The 22,889-nt window shown below is 42.1% G+C and overlaps 1 protein-coding gene across 38 annotated transcripts in view; it reads right to left on the bottom strand.

The window, feature by feature from the left end:
• NEB (nebulin) overlaps positions 1-22,889 on the bottom strand; it is a 100,086-nt gene that overhangs the window by 15,399 nt on the left and 61,798 nt on the right. For 13 of the 38 annotated variants that reach the window (XM_063161505.1, XM_063161508.1, XM_063161509.1 and 10 more), the window contains 31 exons: positions 22,689-22,793; positions 22,100-22,204; positions 21,785-21,889; positions 19,402-19,506; positions 17,771-17,875; positions 17,562-17,669; positions 16,885-16,989; positions 16,076-16,180; positions 15,851-15,955; positions 15,204-15,308; positions 15,004-15,114; positions 14,689-14,799; positions 14,148-14,249; positions 13,936-14,034; positions 13,356-13,454; positions 11,440-11,550; positions 11,190-11,294; positions 10,252-10,356; positions 9,016-9,120; positions 8,135-8,245; positions 7,598-7,708; positions 6,487-6,600; positions 6,276-6,380; positions 5,768-5,872; positions 5,545-5,649; positions 4,685-4,777; positions 3,608-3,700; positions 2,335-2,427; positions 1,771-1,863; positions 637-729; positions 73-165 (listed from right to left, as the gene is read on the bottom strand). In XM_063161505.1, coding sequence (XP_063017575.1) covers positions 73-165; positions 637-729; positions 1,771-1,863; positions 2,335-2,427; positions 3,608-3,700; positions 4,685-4,777; positions 5,545-5,649; positions 5,768-5,872; positions 6,276-6,380; positions 6,487-6,600; positions 7,598-7,708; positions 8,135-8,245; positions 9,016-9,120; positions 10,252-10,356; positions 11,190-11,294; positions 11,440-11,550; positions 13,356-13,454; positions 13,936-14,034; positions 14,148-14,249; positions 14,689-14,799; positions 15,004-15,114; positions 15,204-15,308; positions 15,851-15,955; positions 16,076-16,180; positions 16,885-16,989; positions 17,562-17,669; positions 17,771-17,875; positions 19,402-19,506; positions 21,785-21,889; positions 22,100-22,204; positions 22,689-22,793 — 3,210 coding nt within the window. Of the gene's footprint in view, positions 1-72; positions 166-636; positions 730-1,770; positions 1,864-2,334; positions 2,428-3,607; positions 3,701-4,684; positions 4,778-5,544; positions 5,650-5,767; positions 5,873-6,275; positions 6,381-6,486; positions 6,601-7,597; positions 7,709-8,134; positions 8,246-9,015; positions 9,121-10,251; positions 10,357-11,189; positions 11,295-11,439; positions 11,551-13,355; positions 13,455-13,935; positions 14,035-14,147; positions 14,250-14,688; positions 14,800-15,003; positions 15,115-15,203; positions 15,309-15,850; positions 15,956-16,075; positions 16,181-16,884; positions 16,990-17,561; positions 17,670-17,770; positions 17,876-19,401; positions 19,507-20,075; positions 20,181-21,784; positions 21,890-22,099; positions 22,205-22,688; positions 22,794-22,889 lie in introns of all 38 variants that reach the window. The other 25 variants (XM_063161536.1, XM_063161538.1, XM_063161540.1 and 22 more) reach the window with 18 other exon arrangements.

The raw sequence follows: 22,889 nt of genomic DNA, 5'->3' as shown, positions 1-22,889 counted from the left end.
TTATTTTGGGGTTAAGATTATTTTTAAATTGATTAAGAGGGATCGTTTTTGGCTTTTGGAATTGCAAGCTACCGAGCTAATGTGTTCTTGATTGCGTTTGACCCTCTCAATCTCGGGCGTGACAGGGGTGGGGGTTCCTGTCCCCAGCTCCTCCTTGTACAACACCTGTGGGGCAACAGGGCAGTCAAAAAGAGGTAAAAACAAAAAATAAATCTGCATTTCATGGTGGGAATTACTGGAATTTTATGTCCACTAAATGTACTAGAAAGCAGGAAAAATTAGGGAGCATAAGTCAGTTATTAATTGTGATAAATTCAGCTGGGAATAGAAATCCAACTGCCTGGGTAGGCTCCAGCAGAGGAATAAAGTATTACAGGAAGGGAATTCAGCAAATTATTTTTAAAAATAGGTTTAAAAATGCAAAATAGCTTAAACTTCAGGATAAAAATTAATGCACATGAAATATCCAGTGTTAAATTAAAAAGAAAAATATTTTTTATAACAAGTACATAAAATATGGTGCCAAAATCATAGAACAGAAAGGGGATATTTTTATGACTTAATTTGAGGGGATTTAAAGCTTGGAGGTGTTAGTTACACAAAATGGAGATTTTTCCTGTAATGATAAAAAGATACCGAGCTAAAATTCTCCTGGTTGCGTTTGACCCTCTCCATCTCAGGAGTGACAGGAACTGGGGTGCCAACCCCCAGCCCCTCCTTGTACAACACCTGTGGGCAGCAGGAGTGTGGAAATTAAAATGAAACATAAAATAAAATGAAATAAAATATTTTTTTTTTAAATGGAAGGATGGAAGGAAAGGGGAGGACAGGGAGGTCAGGGAAGAGAGAGAGAGAGAGAGAGAAGAGAAATAATATTGTGAAATTGCAAAGTGTGGGGAAAACAGAGTTTTGCTTTGGTCAAAGCTCAGCACAAAACCCTCAAGGAAAAGAACCAGGTGATGATGCTGTCCCCTCAGCCAGGGGTGACAGCTGCTGGAATGTTCCAAGGCACCTGGAAATTCCCTGGCAAAGGCTTTTCCCTACTGCAGCTCCAGATGTTCTGCCAGGACTGCAGCCAGGCTGAGGTGCCTCTCCCTGTGCCAGGGATCTCTGCCAGGACTGAACTCCAGGAGGGATTTGGGCAGAGTGACCCCAAAAGGTCACAAATTCAACCAGAACTGCAGAACAAAGTGGTGGCACAGTGCTCTTGGAAGTGGATGTGTGAGGAGGGGGAATTCCAGACAGGAATTCACTCCTGCAGCCCTTTTTTCATCTCCACTGGATGCTCCTGGTGTTCCTTCACTGCCATGAGCTGGGAATGCCACCTGAGCTCCTCACAAAGCCCTGGGGATACAGCAGAGCCCCAGCAGGACAGGGACAGGGACAGCGACAGGGACAGACCTCTCACTGCTTCCAACCCAAACCATTCCCTGTCCTGTGACTCAGGAAGGGCTGAGAGTCCATTTCCCGTTGGCAGGAGGCGCTGGAAGGGTGGGCTCTGCTCCTGAGGAGCAGTGACACCATTCCCACAAGGAATCTTTCCTTGGGAAGCAAAGGAAGGTCCTGCTCCAGGGCTTTAATTCCTGAGCTTAACATCTTCCATCTGGAACAACGGCATGGGTTAACTCGAGGGGAAAATGAAAACTTGAGGATCCTGCCAGGGCTTCAGGGGGTTGGTAAGGAAGGATTGCTCCCAGCACACCCAAGGGTGGGGTTACAGGGGCTGGGTGTGGGTTTGCAAGGGGAGCAGGGGTGCAGATCCCTCAGTACCGAGCTGATGTGCTCCTGGTTCCGTCGGACCCGCTCCATCTCCGGCGTCACCGGCGTGGCAGTGCCAGCCCCTAAACCCTCCTTGTACAACACCTGCGAGGGACAACAGCAGTGCCACAAAAGCCCCACTCAGCACAGGCCAGAGCCACCGGATCCCACTGTTATGGGATTGTGTTCAGAGTTAGGATCACTTGGGTTCACCGCACGCTCGTTCCAGAGGCAGGGATTAAGGAAGAGGCTGTGGGGGATTATTCTGTGAATGGGTCACTGCAGAGAGGAGATAAAGGCTCAGGGAAAAACAAACGTGGGGAGAAACACCACAACTCCACAGGGATGTTCTGCTGCCCAGTTTAGCCCAGGAAATGCCAGGATTATTTTCAGGCAGGTTTGTTCTCAGAAGAAAAGCGTGTGAAGGTGTAAATCCCCCGAAAGCACAAACAGTGGAAGATCAATGAGTTAAACCCCAGCCAGGACTACACCCCTGAGGAAGGACAAGGTTAGGGTGTTAGGAGCACAGGATTATAACAACAGCCCGTTGTTATAAGTCCTGCAGGGTGGAAATACCGAGCTAATCTGCTCCTGGTTGCGTTTGACCCGCTCCATTTCTGGGGTCACGGGCGTGGGGGTGCCTGTGCCCAGCTCCTCCTTGTACAACACCTGTGGGACACAAGCAGGGTCAGAGCAGCCCTGGGACACCCCTGACCTGCCCACTGCCATTGCAAACTGGCACTGCACACAAGTGAAAGCACAACTCACACCCCTCAGGATCCTTATCGGCACCAGCTCAGAGTAATTTCCCTTCAGTTCTTCATTTAAAGGACACAAATTCAAATATTCTGCTGACCCCACCCTGAGAGGGATATTTTACTTCTCATCTTAGTTCAGGAAATATGATAGAATTACTTTTCAGGCAGTCAGCATTTTTTATGGGATTAAGAAACAGCTTAACCTTTTCTGGAATCGTTCAGTGTACAAAGACTTCATTGTGGGCTTTATTCATTTTCACTTCTGTTTGTTTGCACCACTATTTTACCTTGTGTTAAACCTCTAGGAAACAAAAACAACTGAGTGCCAGCGCTCAGGTGATGAGGTTTAATTTAACCTGTAGTTATCTGATTTTTAAAAAGGATATTTTTCATGAAAGGAGATGTTTGTGGAATAACCCAACCATGTGGGAATACCTGACAAGTGTATTGCTACATTTTGACTCACAGCTGTTTTTGCAAGTAGGAAAATCCTTGCAACCAAAACAAAACTTGCACCAAAATAAACCAACAAAAATATTTTCACTGCTTCGTGTCATTGAAACTAATAAATCAATTATAGCAAGGGAAAACAACTTGTGATGAAGGTTAGAAAGAATGAGGAATCATTTGGAAAAACAACTCAGTTGTCCATAGTCAGCTGTGAAATTTACACTTGACTGGATATGGGAAGATTTTGTTTTCCCTTATAGTTATAAGGGAATATATATATTATATATTTATCACACAAAAAGGCTTCAAATGGGTCTTTCCCTCAAAGTTCTGTGTTCCTGCTCCCTTTTTTCCCAGTCAAACTTCAACACACGACCTGGGTCATTTTTGTTCCCAGCTCTGTGTTCAGAAAAGGCAACAGAAGAAACACAGGCAGCGACTGATGGGGATAATTCCTGTAAAACTCAGGTATTGCAATTTCCTGCTGCTGGCCATGGGGATTTGGGAGAGCTGGAGCTTTCCCAAGGGGAAGAGGCCCTGGAGAAGGCAGGGAGCAGGGAATTCCTGGGCTGATGTGCAGGGAACAGGGACATTTCAGGAACAGGGACATTCCAGGGAACAGGGACAGGGACATTAATTACCGAGCTGATGTGCTTCTGGGTCTCCTTGACGCGCTTCACCTCGGGCAGGTCGGGAATGGGAGTCCCTTTGCCAATGCTCTCCTTGTACTTCACCTGCCAAGGAACAGGAATTAGGGGAGGGAAGAGGGTCTACAGGACAGCTTTCAAAGGTTCATAAAGAGATTTATCCTGATCTGTGCAGAGGGGAAGTTTAAAGGACTTCACCACCTTCCCAAGGGATCCGTGCCAAGGCAATTCAGCTGTTGAGTCACTGGGAATGGCACTGAAAGGGTTTTATAAAACCAGATAAATTCCTTTGAACCTGACACGATGTGTAAGAATCCCTCCAGTTTAACAAAGGTGAGAATCATCACACAGTGTTTCAGCAGTGACGGTGCCATTGCATTTCTGCTTTGCTAACAACAAAAGAAGCCTTTCACAAGAACATTTTTAACATTTTTAACACATTCTGCATGAACAAACTGGCTGCAGTGTTAGTGCATGACACTAAATGACACCACCAGTCAAAAAAACATGAAGGAGGTTTAGCTTTGAAATAAAATTAATAGGTAAAATAGAGGGCTGTGACCTTTTAGGTAACATCTAAGTTTGCCAGGACTAAACAAACAAAAAAATTCACCACCAGAAAATTCAGTCTAAGCAGAGCAAAACAGATTTTCCTGGGAGATGGTCCCACCCTGGAAGAGGATGTGGAATCTTCATCCTGCGGGATACTCAAAACCCAACTCATCCTAAAGCTGAGGCACAGGGTTGGAATAGATGATTTCAACACATCCCTTCCCACCTAAATATTTTTTTTTTCTGTCCAAACTATATCTCGGATGAGATCAAATTGACAGCAAGAGCTTTTGTGGTTTAGAAATGAGTTGTGAGTAAGAAATATAATGTTAATCATTAGAGAGGTTACTGTTAAAGTAACAAGAATGGGCAAAAACTTCAAGAAAGTCACCTTTGACTGGGTGGGTTATTGCCAAACCACTGTTAGCAAGATGTAAAGAAAAGAAAAATAGAAAAAAATATTATTTCAAGTTGAATTAGCAGCAGTAGAGTGAGTATTAAAAACCAATCCTTGTATACCGAGCTGATATTATCCTGGGTTCGTTTAACTCTCTGCATCTCTGGGGTCTTTTCAATTGTGGTTCCAGTTCCAATATCTTCTTTATACAAAATCTTAACATTTAGAATGAAGACAACAAGGTTAAGTATCCAAAACACAACATTCTTGCTCCCAGACACTGAATTTGGACACAACAGAGAGCTGAAAGCTCAGAGGATCCACTCTGGTCACTGCCTCTCTGAAGGTGTCCAAAGTGAGCACCATTTGGGGAAAAAAAGAACTGATTTTTTATATTTAATGCTTTTTAAGTAGGAGATAATTTGTACAATAAATCAAAATATCAAATATATTTCAGTAGAATATTCCTGGGCTAGTGGAAGGAGTCCCTGCCCATGCCAGTATGGAAGAAGATGAGCTTTAGGTCTCTTCCACCCATTCCATAATTCCATAATTAAAACATCTGTGGGCTAATTTTAGGATTGAAGATCACTATTTGCTCTTATTTGATTTATACAAATATTTTCCACTTTGTTAATGGTGCTGGAGGCAAAATGCCACAGGAGACTTGATGGCAACAGGAACTGGGCAACAACTCAGGCACACAGAGCACAAGGGGCAGCAGGACAGGAGGGACTGGCATGGGAACAGCACAAAGGAAAGGGACAATAATTATATTCATTCCATGAGGGATTGTTTAACTCCATCACAGCTGGGCCTGTGAAAGAGGCCAAATCACCTCACAAAAACAGCAGGGGAAACACTTTATAATGCCCAGCTAAACCTACTGTACCTGTAGGAGAAGCACAAAAAAGTTATAATTTTAATAAAGACATGAAACTGTATTTTTTGGGCTGAGGAGTGAAGACAGAGGTGACCATACCGAGCTGAAATTCTTCTGGTTTTCCTTCACCCTCAGGATTTCTGGGGTGTCCTGAACCACTGTGACTTTTCCTTTGCTGTTCTGTAGGTCTGACTGGTACTGAAGCTGTGAAAATGGAAAATGGGAAATGTTAACTCTATGCTGTACAAATTCCCTCACAGTTTTCTTCAAAAATGAGATAAATATGGGTTTGGGTTTTTTTTAAACTTATTTCTGGACTTACATTGCTAAAGTTCTTCTGATTCTCTCGGACCCTCTGCATTTCTGGTGTGTCAGCCACAGGCACATAGTAGGGCATGCTTTTCTCTGCATCTTCTTTGTATTTTTTCTGATGGAAAACCCCAAATGGATTAAAATAGGAAACACAGAAGCAGCAAGAAACAAACTGGAGTTATTGATTGTCGAGTAGTGTCCATCTTTGTGGAGATGTGAGTTCTTCTCTGTCTGGCAGAAACTGAGATTATGCCTCTGTGCAAGATTTATTTTAGACAGCAGGTTATTGAGGAGTAGAAAATTAAGAAGAATCTGCTTAAAGAAGAATTAGCTTTGCAAAGCATGAGAAATTATTGTGTCACTTGACACAGCAGTAAAATTAATTTGATTATTGCCGTAGAATTCCAGAGCTCTGGAAAGATTTGTTCTGAAGGTTGTGGGAGGTGGTTATTTGGGTGTTTCATTAGTATTTCCTGCAGTTCCCACATGAGCAGGATTAATGGCTGCACTCAAGATACCTGGCTGGAAAGGTTCTTGACCTGCTGGGCATGAATAATCTCTGGAGTATCAACAACACTGGTGTAGTTGGCTTTCTCCATTTCTGCCAATTGTTTGTATTTGATCTGTCGGGCAAAGCTCACGTTTAGGGGCCTCTGCACAACAGCTCACACTGGGTTTACCCAGGAAAATCTGAATTTTCCTTCCTGAGGAGCTCAGGGTGGCACAGACCTGGCTGGCGATGTCGGTGGCGTTCCGGGCGCGCACGAAATCCGGCGTCTCCAGCGCCAGCTCGGTCAGGCCCTTCCCGCGGATCTCCTGCTCCAGGGCCCGCTTGTACTCCTTCTGCAGGGACACAGGGATGGGGAGGGAAAAGGGCTCAGATCCAGACACACTCCAGGAACAGGGCCAGTACCAACCAGGAACAGTGCCAGGCCCAGCCAGGAACATGGCGGGCATCCCAACAGGGCATGGCAAAGGGCTCAGATCCACAGACACACTCCAGGAACAGGGCCAGGCCCAGCCAGGAACAGTACCGGTCACAACCAGGAACAGTGCTCATCCCAAACCAGGAACAGGGCCAGTACCAACCAGGAACAGAGCCCATCCCAATCAGGAACATGGCAGGCATCCCAACAGGGCATGGCAAAGGGCTCAGATCCACAGACACACTCCAGGAACAGTGCCCATCCCAACCAGGAGCAGTGCTCATCCCAAACCAGGAACAGAGCCAATCCCAAACCAGGAGCAATGTTCATCCCAGACCAGGAACAGAGCCAATCCCAAAGAGGAATAGCACAAATCCCAAACCAGGAATAGTGCCAGTACCAAACCAGGAACAGTGCCAATCCTAAACCAGGAATACCTCTAATATCAGCTCATAATTATGCACACAAATTATGTAGTTTCAGACTGTTACAGTTTGTGCTTTCATTACTTAAATCTTGATTTTGTCCCTTGATTGATTAACTAATGAGTCCCTTGAGTGACTGTTGATCCCAGCTCCTGTTTCCTACCTGAATTCCTGACAGTGACTGTGCACCCAGGAAAGAGCTCCCTTAAAAGTCCACTTTGATCCTTGTTCTTTCCTGGCCTCTACTCAAGAGTTTCCAGGGAATGGTGAAGTTCACACCAGTTGAAAGGCAGGGATGGATTGGAGACTGGGGCAGAATTCCAGGCTGGGATGAATTCCCAGAGCAGCTGTGGCTGCCCCTGGATCCCTGGAAGTGCCCCAGGCCAGGCTGGACAGGGCTTGGAACAGCCTGGGATGGCACAAGGTGTCGATCCCAGGGCAGTTGGACATTCCATGCACTCGGGCATTTTCCAAGCAGCTCTCCCATACCTCGTTCAGGATTTGAGTGGCATTCTTGGCTCTCAGCATGTCTGGAGTCTCCTCCAAGGCTGTCAGTCCTTTCCCTTTGACTCCCTCCTCCAGATCCTTCCTGTACTCTTTCTGCAGGAGGAGAAGGAAAAACACTGCAAAGCCAGACCAAAGGGAGTTTTATGCTCTACCAATTTTGTTGCAAAAAACTTAAAGAAAATTAAAGAAAAAAGAGTTCCAAAAGCTCCAAAAGAAAAGAAGAAAAAAAAAAAGAAATTTGAAAAACAAGAAAGAATATTGTAGAGGGTTACGGAAGAAGTAGTCCAACAAAAGATAGGGATTATTGTGGAAGATAAATTGCCAAGGCACACACATATGGACGAGTTAGGCTGAGGGAAGTAGAGAGGGGCAGCACATGGGAATAGGGTTAAGGGACAAGGAAGAAATGTCCATGGCAAATTAGCTGACAGCACAAAATGGATGTGAACATGCTCAGTGTGGGTGGGAGTGCTGGAAGTGCTGCAGGAGGCAAGGAAGGAAGCCCAGAGGAGCTGGTACCTCGCTCGCTATTTTGGTGGCATATTTGACATGCAAGAGGGATGGTGTGACCTCCAGGCCAGTGAGGTTCCTGCCCTTCATGGACTCTTCAAAGTCCTTCTTATATTCTTTCTAATGAGAGCAAGAAGAAGAAGAAGGAAAAAAAAAAAAAGAGAAAAAAAAGGCAAAACAGCAAATATTTATTACAGTATTTTCATTATGTGCAAAGCTGGGGGGTGTCAAAATCACTGGGTACAGCTGATGCTAAATCCTCTTCCTACTAAAACTTGTGAATCAGATCATTGCTTACTATGGAAATAGGATCTGATCCTGTCTTTATTTTTTATATTTCTACTAATTTATCTATGCAGAGAAAGCATTCAAAGGTACCACAAGGAGTAATGGCCCTACACAGCTGCTTTGCAGCCTCTGTCTGGGCCAGAAGAGGAATAAACGTCAAATAAACACAAAAAAACTGCTCAAGAAAAAAAAAATGACAGGTCAGGGGAGAACCTGTGACAGCAGAGACAGGCAAGGAATAAAAGAGTTTCTCAAAAATGTAGTTTTGAGGTGAAAAAAAGAAACTGAACACTTTCTGTCTCCTGTGATAACACACAAACACCATGTTGTGTTGTAAAATTCATTTTGTACCACATTTCTTATTCAAAGACTTGTTTAAGCTTCATTTACCAATAAAAATTATAGATAAACTCATTTCATGACAGGAAAGTGCCATGAATGTTCAATGCAGCATTTAACAACCCTCATAAAGAAATATGAAATTACTACAATTTTCAGTCTATCAGCCTGCACAAGGTGCAAGCAGAATTGCCTGTTAAATCCCTAAGTTTAATATAAAAAAGAAATTTTGAAGCTTTTCAGCCTATCAGTACTGATTTTACCTCGCTCTGCATGAGCTGAGACTCCTTTGCAGTCAGGTATGTGGGAGTTTCAAAGTCCAACATGGGCTTTCCTTTTTCCTTCTCATACTTTTCTCTGTATTTCACCTGAGAAGAAAAGACAGAAAGTCACCTTCCTAAATAATCAAAGACCCAATTAATTGAGTAATATGTGCCTACACTCAACAGTTCTGGGATAAAACCTGAATGTCTAATGCAGTTTGCCTTCCTGAAATCTGTGTTATTGACCAACAAATGTAAAATTTGGTGTCCAGGAGGTAAAATGTCCATGGAGATGATTCCTGCTTCAAGTTTTGTTCTCCAGATTTTCAGAGTGCTCAGTGAGGGAATGCTGTGGCCGAGTCAGAGCCTGATCCCAAACTGGAACAACAAGGACTGACTTAAAAATCAATTACAGCCTCATTAACAGCAGCCTGATTAACAACCATTTCTTCATGGTCCTTGGCTGTGGGACCTTTTTGCCTTTCCATGCCTTGAACACCCCTGGGAGTGCCCAAGGCCAGGCTGGAGCAGCCTGGGATGGTGGGAGGTGTCCCTGTCCAAGGCAGGGGTGGCTGTGATAATCCTAAATGCCCACACCCATCTGGAATTCTGTGCCAAGCACCAGAACAATCAGCTGAGGCCCTTGGTGTTCCTGCAGTAATTCCTCTCTTGCTTTACAGCCAATAAATACTGGGAACAGAGAGATCAGAGACCAAATCAGACTGTGAATTTGTCTGGAGTGATCCACTGTTTTATTCCAGAGGAGAAAACTCCAAGCATGTTGATAGTTTTGGTTAAAGGCATTTTGGTGCAGGAGAGGACAGCAGAGCTCTCCTTTGGATCATGGAATGGATGAAGCAGCTGGAAATCCACTGTCAGCAACAACCCTAATTCCTTCAGTTCCCAGTTTCCGTGATTCCCAGGTCCTTTTTTCTCCAGAGATAAATCCCCCTGATAAATGTATTATCCTGTGTAAAAAGATCCATGCACAGCAGAGGTGAGCAGCAGCATTGGCTCTGGAATGAAGGAATCACAGGGAGATTTTAGCTGTGTATTTTGTGTGTTCTGCCCTTGGAAATGGGCAGGTTCTGCTCCCTGGATCCTTCCCCAGGGGTGCAGGGCTGGTGGGGCAGAGAGGCACAGGGAGTGTCCCAGCCTGGAGGATTCACTGGGAGGATTTTGATGGAATTTGGAGCTCAGTGAGTTGGGATAAGGAAAAACACACGTCCAACTTACGTGGCTCTGGAGCTCTGAGGCCTCCCTGAGATGAACCTGTTCAAGATTATCTGGCACCACATGGTAGTGACCCTTACTCTTCTCATACTGCTTCTTGTACTGGTACTGAAGGGAAGGTGTCAAAAATCATCTCAATCAAAAAAAAAAAACCTCAGCAAATTTACTTCTTAGGTCCAATCAAAGCAACACTTCAACGGAATATCAGAGAGAAATTAGAAATGCAAGAAGTAAAACAAAAACCAAGAAGTTTAGAGTTGATATTGGGGGTTAAAATGTGAGGGAATAGCTATTTTTTTTTATGGTCATTTTGATTGCAACAAGGGTTTTGTCCAAACCAGGATTAAAAGAAGAAAAAGAAAGAGGAGAAAACACAGTGGGTAAGAAAAGGCTGTACCAGGCAATAAAGGTTTTGCCTTTTCTCATTATCAATTATTTTGTTAGGCATTATTATGTGGATTTACAATAGGGGAGTGTTAAACAAACATCCAGTAAAAGTAAAAAAAGTAAAGTAAAAAACAAATCCAGATAAAAATAAAAAAATTAAATATAATAATCAGCAAGGAAAAAAGGAAAAAATAAAAAAGGTATTTGTTAGTGTGGTGCAATCAGTTAAAAATGGGATCAAGAACCAATCCAGTAAAAATGATCAGAGGATTTAAAAGATGAGCAGTTCTGCAGTCAGTTAAAATGGGTTCAAGAACCAATCCAGTAAAGATCATGTTTACAGAATTAGCAGTGCTACAGAGATGAGGATTTCCCTTCCCAGGGCACACGCGGGGCAGCCGCCGGTTAAGGAGGCACCATTGGGAAGCAGAGGAAGAGATCACTACCAGGTGATGCCCATGGAGGTGCCCAGGGAGCAGCTGTTACAGAGGAGTTAGCAGGGGATTCCCAAGGGGATTGGCACCCTGGGAGCTGTGGGATCACCCCGAGCTTACAGCACTGGCGAGCTGGCTGGTGCTCAGCACGTGGTTCATCAGCAGCGACTCCTTCATGTCCGTCACGGGCTTGTGCAGCTTCTTCAGGTCTGCCTTGTACTTCACCTGCAGGCAGCAAGGGGCAAACCCATCAGGAGAGGGCCCTGCTGCTCCAGCCTGGCCTGGGGAGGTTCCAACCACACAAAGGAGGGATTTGGGAAAGCAGGATGGGATCTCCTCCCAGGAAAAGCCAAAGTGAGCACAAACATACCTCACTGGCCATGTTGTGGGCATCCTTCAGGGTCTTGTAGATTTTGGCCTCCTTCAAGTCGTATTTTGGCTTTTTACCCAACTCTTTGGCAAAGTTCTCCTTGTATTTCACCTAAACAGAGAACAACCAGGTGTCACAGCTGCTCTGCAGGACTCACTCTGCAGAGGGGCCCTGTTTTGGTGGGGCTGGCGGGCAGAGGAAGGAAAGTGCAGGAACTTGAAGGTGTCCACTGGAAAAAAGATTATTTCAAAAATGACTTGACATGGAAAGAAAATCTACATCTATCTGACTTTTACAAGAGACCACTTGCAATTTTTCATCCAGTGTAATGGTCACACTTCCTCATTGTAGAACTAAAAGAGCCAAGAGAACTGTGTTGCCAAAATTCTAACCCTTGGATGTGAAGAGTTCTTCACTTGATGGGAACAGTCCATTGATTTAAGATGTTTCACAGAGACAGATATAATAAGAGTAAAATACAAGAAAATTATATATTATATAGCATTTATATATAATATATAAAATATAATAAAGCAAGAGTGTATAAAAGAGTGTTAAGAAGAAATTTTCTGCTCTTCTTGGAGAAATAAGAGCTTTAAAAACCTCAAGAATTTAGAGCACTGAAGATGTCAATATATCAAATATTTTTCTATCTATCGGTATGCACACAGTGTGCTCTGTCTGGGATCAAAGGAGGGCATTAATCACAAACAGAGCAGTGACACAATTAATTACTAATGATAAATAATTAATTAGATTCTACAGGAGTTTTAGTAACACTTCCAAACCACATCAGCTGTAGCCAGGTCAAACACAGCACTGTGAGCCATCAGAATCCAGCAGATCCATCCTAAAGGCACAGGAATATCGACAGGAATGAGAGTTTTTTAAACCCAAAAGGAGTTGCTGGGAGATCAATGCAAAATCAAAAGCAAGCAAGCCAAACAGACAAAATCCCACTAAAAAACTCAACTGGACACACAAAGTGGACATGATGTTTTACAAAGTTTATGAGATGTCCAAGACAAAAAACAACTGCTAAAGATGATGCCAACCAGTTTTTGCTCCCTCACTGCTCCTCCAGCAGCTCACTTTCCCTCAGAACCAAAATTATCTCAGCAAAGAGTATTTTAAAGACCAAGAGTGGAAAAAGAATGGAAAACCAGGATCTCATCACTGAATGGAACAAACAGAACTTCTTTTTCTTGTAGATCATTGTAGAATCCTCGGTTCTCCTGAGGAGATCCTTGGTTCTCCTGCAGACACTGTAGTGGACATTCCAACATCCAAACATGACAGCAGACTCAGACAGACATGGAAAACACAAAATCCGCCTTTTTTCACTTGGAAATACATGTGTAAAACTGAAATGGCACAAACCTGGCAATCCAGGCTCTGGTTTTCTGTTTTCCAAAGGTTTTGATGTTGGAAAAAGTCTAAGAAACAATGAGCCTTCACACCAGTACAGGCTGCACTTCTCATTGGGACTGATTCAGCCATTGAGACTGCTCTTCCATTAGGAAATTCCACCCAATAAAATAATTTCATTAAAGTTTAAATTAAGTTTTAATAGAAGTTTGAAAAGTTAAAATGAAGTTCTGGTGTCTATTCACTGAAAATTACCAGCACCATTGTTCAGGTTGGTCATACATACATCTCTACACATGTATTTCCCTGTGTTTTTTTTTTTTCATTTTTGGACAATAATAGCTCAAACTTTAGATTTTTGGGTGAAAAAGGTAAGTTTTCACATTATGAAACCTTCCATAAAACAACCTGGAAGCTCCAAAACCATTATGAAGGGCAGAATAACATGTAAAGCTTCACAGGGTGTGCAGAATTGCAAGATAGTTATGCCAGCAAGAGACAGATGCACAACAATGGCATTAAATGGCAGTTAATTAAAATTATCTTACATGACTACTTAGCATATTTGCTTTCTTAAAGGTTCTCATCCAGGGGGTGTCATAGGAAGCAGCTCCGTGGCCTCTCATGTGTTGTTTGAGGTACTCTGCCTACAACCAGCAGCAAGAAAGCAAGGTCAGACAGGCAAAAAAGTCCAGAATTCAAACACAAAGAGGTGAGAAAGAACCAAGAGGGATTGAGGTCCTGGCACAAGATTCTTTTAAGGACTCAAAGTAAAAAGAGAGTGGCTGAAAGAAACCAAGGGTCCGTTCAAACGATGGAAAATAAGAGTTGGGTAAAGGTTGGTTCTGGTAAAGCCAATACCCAAAAGAGCTAAAAAAGAACAGGGCAAACACTTCAGCATTTATGTCACAGCATCACCTTAAGAAGGTTTTATATCTCCATTAATAACAGTAGAAAAGTTTAACAAAGAAATACTTTGTACTGGTATTTACTTCCCCACATTCCCTTCCTTTCCCTTTTCCCCACATTTGGAAATAATTTCAATTATAATCATGGCTCTGTAAATTAATTTAAAGTCTCACTTCTCTCAGTGCTTTGAGTTTCACCAAGGTTCCATTTTGCCCTTACCTGGCTGGTCAGTTTGGACACCTCCTTGGCCAGCTCAATGTCTGGACGTCCCAGCATGGTCACACCCACACCTGCTGCTCCACGCTTCTTATATTCAATCTAATCAAAGAAATAAATCCTTTAGGACTCAGGAAACCCCTTTCAATAATTCTGCTGGATTTTCTAATTAAATTAATGCTAAAGGATTATACAGAAGGCCTAAAACCACTCACATTGCTGATTAATTTGGCAGCCTGAGTTGCTTTCTTAATATCTGGTCGATCTGCTATAGGTGTGTAGTGGAGTTTGGACTTGGCATCTTTCTTGTATTCAATCTAATCCATGGAAGAAGACAGAGGAGAGAAAATTAATGACAAAATTAAATTTATTCATTGGGAATACACCAATTAAGGGCACAGCAACGTTGCTGAGAAAGCTCATGGGTTTGTTTTGGGAATCAATTCACAAGGCATGCGTCTGAAAATCTGGTTTTGCAAGTTGTCTACAAGTGAGGAAATAAATATGGGAAATTCTGTCTGTATTTGAAAGGATGAAAAAATTATTAGATGTGATTTCCACCAGATTACTTGAAATTCTACAATAGGATGTAAATACAAATCCCTTTCAGTGCAATTTTACATTTGTACATTTATCTTTTAAAATTACACATGAACAGGGAAGCTGGGAGGAAATTCAGAAACCCACAAACTTGGGTTTTTCCAGATGAATTTGCTACATAGCCTACTAAATTAATGGAAAAAGAGGCAAACTTACTGTGCTCTGGTTTTTAGCCACTTCCATGGCATGTTTCACCTCAGGAGGCTCCAGCATGACAGAATAATTGGATTTGCCCTTCTCCTTCACAAACTTCTTCTTGTAGTTTGTCTGTCAAGAACAACAAGGGACATGTGTGAGTTTTTAATGTCACACAGAGAGAAATGCAACAGAAACTTGGAAAAAAAGCTCCTTGAAAGTGCTATAGGTGGATAAAGAGGAATCACCCCAGTCCCAAAATGTGCTGGCTGCAGCTTTTGGAGCTGGGATTAGAAAAGCTGAGCTTTGGAGATGCTGGGCTGAGTGTGAACTCACCTCGCTGACGTTCTTGGTCACCTCCTTGACGTGGACAGTGTCCCTGGTCTCGGGCAGGGTGGTGAAGGAGCCATGGGGCAGCTGCTTCTTGCTCTGCTCCTTGTACTTGTTCTGCCAGCACAGGGGAAAGGCAGGTCAAACCCAGCAGCTCCAGGGGGGAGCTCAATTCCATTAAATGCAGGAGTAAATGAATGCTTTACCTCAGACACCAGGGAGCTGACGTTCTTAGCCAGCAGGATCTGAGGGGTGTCTGGAACAACGTGGTAGGTCCCACGGGCTTTGTTGTGCTTCTCTTTGTATTTTATCTAGCAGGAAGGAAAGATAGCAATTTAAATAATGTGCATCTGTCAGAATAAAAAGTAATTAGTACAGTCATGTTTGCTTGTTAGTGCAAAATTTTGCAGAAAATCCCATATTTTGATATTTTACAGCCTAATCCATACATTCCTATGGCTCTCACTTGGATTTTTTAAATATACTGAATACCAACATACTGTTAGTAATTATTAAAGATATTTTGTGTTATTATTAAAGGTATTTTGTGCTATTTTCTCCAGACATCTCCATTTCAATATCAGGAATGCAAAGATGCACCTGAGTATAAGGTCTATAGGGGTGTTCATGCAATGTTAACTTTGAATATTAATTAAATCCATGAACAATGGCTTCTACAGGACCAAATTTATTCAGTTAATTTGTTAATTAAATAAATCAAATAATGAAGTGAGACTGAGAATAACTGTCCAAAGCTTCATTACTAATCCAATTATATTTGCAATAGAACAGTTTGGTAGTGAGTAAATTGGTAGTAGTGAACTTGGAGAGGAAAGGTGAGTTCAGTGCTTACATCACTGGCCAGGATGGCATTATTGAGGGCCAGCACTGTGTTTTTATCATCTGTGACAGAGAGTTTGCACCCCTTGAGGAATTCCCGGTCCAGTTTGTATTCGTACTGCAGGAAGAAAAAGGAAAAGATAAAGTAAGAGAGTCTCTGATCTTCTCCAATTTAAAAAAATATTCTGAATAGGAGAGATGGGGAAATGGAATACTGAGAGCATTTTGATTTTCTTACATCACTCTGCTGCAGAGAGGACTTGGCTGCCTGGATGAAGTCAGGCCTGTCAGCAATCAGGTGCCAGTGGGCTTTGGCTGCTTCGTATTTCTTCTTATAATCCAGCTGTGTCCAGGGAAAAACAAACAGGGAGAGTTCATGGCAAACTGGGGGCTTTGCACACAACATACAGAGGCCAATTCTCTTTTGGCCTGTAGAGGAGGTAAGAAAATGTATCTACACCAGATCAGGGCTTTTCTCTGGGTCAGGCACAGCCCAGCCCAGCAGTTTTTCCACTGCTGGGTGGAGAAACAGAACAGAAAGGTGGAGAAAGGGATATGAAGGTGGAGAAAGGGATATGAAGGTGGAGAAAGGAATAACAAGGTGGAGAAAGGAATAAGAAGGACTGAAATGATATCCTGACTTTGGAGAGGAGGAGAGCTTTCAGATCCTTCCTACTGAAATGGGTGTTGGGCACCAATAACAGCAAACACAGGTAAGTTTTCCATGAAGTTTTGTGTCCAAGAGCATCATCCCATGGAATTCCTGGGACATTTGTGTCTCTGCCAGGAAAACAGGGGACAACTGGAAGAATGGGATGTGTGACATAAAAGAACCTCAAGGACAACTCACCAGAGTGAGCCCTTCAGTATGAAATAAATTAAAACACATTTTCTTCCAGCAGCGTAAGGATATTTTCCACCAAAACATTCAGTGGAATTTAATTTCTTGTGGAATAATTTCTTGTGGAAATAATTCCTTGTGGCTTCCACTGCCAGTTCCCAACACCCTCCAGAGTAAAATTAAGCCATGATCAGGACAGAACTCACGTTGCTGTTCAGTTTGTAGGCGTGCCTGGGAGTTTTGATGTGAACTGAATCTGCCACGACGTTGCAGCGAGATTTGCTCCTCTCATACATTTCTTTGTATTTCAGCTGAAGAAAGACAAAGACGTAAAAATGTTTGCAAAGACTATATGAGCATCAACAAGAAAAGCATCCAAACATTTAATTAAATTTAATTAAAACTGCTCCTGGATAAAATCTTAATAGGAGAAAATGACTGGAGGTGGCACTCAGGGCTCTGGGCTGGTGATGAGGGGGGAGTTGGGCACAACTTTAATTTGATGGTCTTGAAGGCTTTTCTAACCTAAATAATTCTGGGATTCCATGAAAAATAAATTCTGTTGATACAACTTGATATCTAGCACCTGCCTGAAGGAGGGTTTTCTCCAGCAGCACTTCTCTTTATAGAGAAAATGTGGCAGTTTTAACTCACCACGAGGAGGCACAAAAATGTTCCAAGAGCTCCAAAAGAAAATTCCATGGAAGACTTCCCAAAAAATTGGGTTTAGAAAGAGCACTGAATGCAGATAGAGCTTTCCAGGCTAATATGGTCTAAGAAGGTGATGGCTTTAACTGACAGTGTTACACAGGAGTTACAAACATGGGCTGCCAAGTTAAAAAGTGAATTTTGGTGTTTGTGATGGCACAGAGGATTCACTCACATCACTGATCCTGTCCTTGACCTTGCGCACGTGCAGCAGCATCGGCGTGTCCTGGATGGTGGTGTAGCCCTTGGGCTTGGCTTTGTTGTACTCCAGCTTGTAAATAATCTGAAGGGGCAAATTGGGGCTTGGGTTATTTCTTGGGATCCTTGGTGTCAGCTGGGAATTCCCTGGGGGTGACTGTCCCATCCCAAAGGACCCACACTTACGTCACTGATCTGCTTGTTGACCTTTGTGGTCCGTAAATACTCTGGAGTATCCAGAACTGTGGTGTATTTGTCTTTCTTCTTCTCATAGTCTTTCTTGTACTGAATCTGGAGGTGGGGAAAGGCTCTAAGTTAATACAGAGCAGGATAAATCCTCTTCCAGAGGTGGGATTATATCCATGGGTAAAGTTGCAAAACCCTCCCACAAAACAAAGAAAGCAGAGCATGCACCATGAGCTGAACTGCAAATCTCTTCCTTGCCCAGGAGCTGCCTGTTTGTTTGTCTGATTCATTTTATGGTTATTTCAAGCTAAAATCTCCAGGACTGAGCTAAAAAAATCAATCCTTGCAGACCAGAGACTTTCAAATTTCATAATGGACAAAAATCTTATTTTTAAATATTCATATCCAGTTGAAATTTGGACTTGGTGATTTTGGAGGTCTTTTCCAACCTTAATGATTCTGTGATCAGAGTGAAGAGAAATTTAAATCATCTCACACAGCAGGAGATAAAAACATTACCAAATATATCCCAATGCTAGGATATTTTCAAGGCTTTGGCAGCAGGATTTGTGCCTTGGTAATGATTTTCTTAAAGATCAGCTTGCCCTGCTCAGGTTTCTAAACCTTTCTTCACAGAGTTCACCAAGTGAGAACAGGTTCACCAAGGATGGAAATTCATCGTAGGCAGCCTCAAGGCAGCTGGAAAAGGTTAGAATGCATTTTTTTAAAAAATAATTTTCATGCTCTACCCTTCATCAGAAAATAAATCCATGCATTTGAAATGGGACTGTGACAGACAAAATATGAAAAATGATAAACAAGTAATCAATGATAACATGGAGTGAACTCAGGGGCACATGCAGGTCAGACACTTCTTTTATGAATTCAAATATACTCAAAGTTACCTGCAAGGAGTTTTTAGTGGAAGAATATAAATCCACAGAAAAATGGAACACAAATGTCTGAAAAATCTTCAGTATTTATTACTGAAGAATGTCACTATTGGCACAGGCAATAACAAAGAATTACAATTCCCTCTGACAGAATTGTTTTCCACTGCTGCATTTCCAGTCTATCATTTACATTCCAATTCATGATCATGATTTTTCCCCTGCAAAGGGTGAGCTGACTGCCAGCAGCTGTGATTTCAGAGCAGAAATAACTGTTCTGTGTCTGACACCACTCTGGGCACAGTGGGAGATAAATGTTGGAATCTCCCTGGCAAATCCATCATGTCCTTCCTGATTTAAGGAACTGGGGTTATCAAAGGGGGCCAGGCCAAGAAATGGTGCCAGAATGAGAACTGGGTTAGGGAAATACCAGGAAGAGCTAACATCCAATATCTGAAATGAATGGAAAAATGCTTTTTTATACAAATAAATGAAATTCATACCAACTGTTTATAATGAAAGGAGAAAACGGGGACAAGTTCAGCCTGAGCTGAGCCACACCCAAGTGACAGCAAATATTGTTTCAGATATTCTGTTTTATTTTACCACAGCCAGCATTAAGCACATGGAGGAAGCTCTGGGGTCTGAAGTCCATGGAAATAGAGGGAGCAGTAAAATTGCCAAGTCCAAGCAGCTACAGTGGGATCTAAGGTGTCCTAGAGCAGCAGCTCTGCAGATTACCTGGCTCCACAGGTATGTGTTGTAGAGTGCTGTCAGCATATCTGGCCTCAGAATTTCATTGCATCCGTGCTGCAGGAGCATCTTGGCAAGGGATTTATAGCTTTTCTGTCCATGCAAATGGCAACCAAGGACAAGAGAGACACATGAACAACATGAACAATGACACAGCTCTAGATCCCAGGCACTTGGAGAGTGGAGAGATTTAGGCAAGGTGCTGTATGTATTCAGCCACATGTGCATACAATTCACATCTGGGTAATTAACACTGCCAAGGGGAAATATTAACAAGTTTTCCTGCTCTCACTTTAGGGAAGTTATGAATTTTTGGGGGGAGATGAGAGTAAATTAGAGATTAAGGCAAATATGTCCCTGTTGCTTTATCTAGAAATGAGTAAGAAGAAAAGAGAGGTAATAAAACTATAAATGCTTGATCCTGCATTTTTAAGGCCTCTCCAGTGGCTTCAGGAGGGATGGGATTCCTGATGTCCATTGATGCACAATGGTGGAAGTACATACAGGACAGATGGACGGAGCAGCTCACACAAAAAGTGCCTCCTTTTTGGGTGGCAGGATGGAGATGGAATGAAGAGTGAAGAAACATGACAAAATCACAGGGCTGTGACACTGCTGGGAGTGAGGGGGGCACACAGAGGTGTGCTGTGCCCCCACAGTACCTGACTGCTCAGGGTGCTGCCCCACTTGGCCAGCAGGTTCCTGGGATCATCCACAATAACGCTGTACCTATCTTTGAGCTTCTCATAGGCTGCTTTATATAATTTCTGCTCAGAATAGCACATACAGTGTAACAAGAGAGGGTTAAGATACAGAGAGATCACTGGTATAACCTCTTTACAGGCTGGGGTTGAGGGTCATGTTCAAAAGAGAAAAATACATTTTAAAAAACTAAACCAAACCAAACAAAAAAAAAAGGCAAAAAACCCCCCCCCCCACAACTAACCAAACAAAACAATTAAAAAAAAAAAAACCTCAAAAAAACTCAAAAAAAATCCCAAAACAAAAAAAACCAAACAAAAAAACCACAAAAACTCAAAAACAAAACAAAACAAAAATTCCCAAAAATAAACAAACAGAAAAACCAACAAAAACCCCCAACAAACAAAAAAACCCCAAACAAACAAAAAACTGAAACAAAAAAACCCCAAAACAAAACCAAAACAAATATCAAACCAAACCAAAAAAAAAAACAAAAAACCAAACAACAACAACAAAAAAAAAAGACAAGAGGGAGAATATTTCCAAATGGTAATGGCATTTCTACATTGCCTCTGGAAGGCCTACAGTTCAAGGATGTCTCTATTCCACCCCTTCACTAAGCAATTTTGTGACTGATTTGATTTTCTCCATGAAAAGTAATGGCAGAAGCAACTCTGTGTTGTGGATTCCTGAGTTGAGTCCAAAGAGAACACAATGAGATGTTATTAAAAAAACATCACTGATATAACAGAAGATAAATAGGTAAGCATTTCAATATATGGAGCTCCTATTGATAAAATTTCTCCTGTTTATGCTTCTGATAGTAATTTTTCCTTATTTACACGATGAACAATTATAAGACTGAACAATCTTCATAAAAATTCTGATATTTGTTGTGAAACTGCTTCTCTTACCTAGAACAGGTAATGCAGTAATAAACTTACTGACAGGTAATGATATAACACAATGGCTGGAAAAAGAATGAAATACTAAGATATAAACCTAAATATTTGCTTCTTTACTGAAAAGCATCAGATTTTGATGGGCTATTCCAACTTTAAACTGACTGGAATCACTCTGAACATGATATTTTCCATGGAATTTGTCCTGGGGTGTAGAGCACTAATCACAAACTCCAGGACAGAATTGAATTTTAAACCCAGGGGTGTTCATTAATTATTAGGTTGTGACAACTGTTTCTTTAGCACTACAGGAGGAAAATAAGAAAAAGTTGATTGGTAGAGTTGAAAAATTCCAGGCAAAATCACTGAAATTAAGTAAATTGTGGAAACTTTAGACATAATTCTGTCATCCTAACACAAATAAAGATTTTATCAATGTTTCAGGAAAGCAATTGGAATTCTGTCCACATCTTTTTGAGATGGAAACCAACACTCAGTATTACTGTACCAGCAGCATTATTTAAGTCAGCAAAGGAAAAGTTCCTTTGCCATGAAAAATAATGAACAGGGGTGGGGATTTCACTTTCTAGGCTCTGCAAACCTGTTCTGTCCTAATACTCAGAGAAACAACAACCTTGTCTTTCATGATGTTTTTAGTCTGATCTTAAAGCATCTTTAAGCCTGATTATAAGGAAGGACAACCTTCAGCTCTGTATTTACTCACAGGGCAGCTCCTTAAGGCCAAGCCTACAGAAATCTTTACTTACCATATCTGTCAGCTGAGTTGCATATTTAAAATGTTCATTGCTTGGAGAGTCAGCCACGTACTTGAACTTGGACTTTGTCTTCTCAAAGTTCTCCTTGTACTTACACTGCAGCCAAAGAAAATCAAACACACAAAACCCAGCCCATGTTAGCCCAAACAAGGGTAAGGCAAGGAAAATGTGATTTTAGAGAGAACCTGTGGCAAACAAATTGGTGGAATTACTGCATTTGTGAGTCAACCTTTCTATCAAAAACAAATAGATGTAAATGGAGAGAAAATGTCCAAAACCACCAACGATTCAGAATGTGTCACTCACCCCACTGTAGAGCACTTTATTCTGCTCTGCCAGGACAAAAGCTGGAGTGTCCCACACATAGCAGCCAGTGCCTTTGAGCCATTCCAGGTCTTCCTTGTATTTAACCTTTAGAAAAGAAGTAAACAACCCTCAGTTTTAAGCAGATAATCAGTGCTGAAATGAACTTCAGCACAAGGTGTGGCAAAGAGAGTTACATCCATTATAAAATAAAATAGTTTCTCCTATTTTTGTGATGGACTCAGTTTATTCACACACATAATCTATCATTAGCTGGTGCAGTTTCTGTGTGAATTAAAAATAAGGTACAGGTAAGGGGTTATTGTGTATGTACAGAAATTGTGTATGTACAGGGTTTTATAAGGCTAAACAAATCTAAGCAAATATAAATGTAATTAATTAAGACTGTCTGTTAATTTGACAAGGGCTGTGCTGCAGTTTTGGCCATCAGATTCTGTCAGTTCCCAGGGCAAATTGTAAATCACTGAAAACCTTCAGCTGCTTTCCCTTTGTTGGGATAGAGGGTTTGGGCTCATTTTGGAGACCAGTTTGAACCTTCATTCTGGGCCGTGCAGGAGCTGCTGGAACTCACATCACTGATGGCATCCGTGACCAGGCGGTGGTGGAAGTGCTCGGGCCTGTCTGGGATGGATCTCCAGATCCCCAGTTGGCTCATGTAATTCTCCTTATACTTCACCTACAGAGAAAGTGGAAGGATGAAGTAAAACAATTGAAGAGAACACTCCAGACCGCACAAAAGTTTCATTTTATTCCCCCCTGAAACAGCAGAACT

The sequence above is a fragment of the Melospiza melodia genome, chromosome 8 (assembly GCF_035770615.1).
Source record: "Melospiza melodia melodia isolate bMelMel2 chromosome 8, bMelMel2.pri, whole genome shotgun sequence".
In the NCBI taxonomy this organism is placed as follows: domain Eukaryota; kingdom Metazoa; phylum Chordata; class Aves; order Passeriformes; family Passerellidae; genus Melospiza; species Melospiza melodia.
The sequence above is the reverse complement of the archived record's forward strand: the minus strand, read 5'-3'. Positions and strand labels throughout refer to the sequence as shown.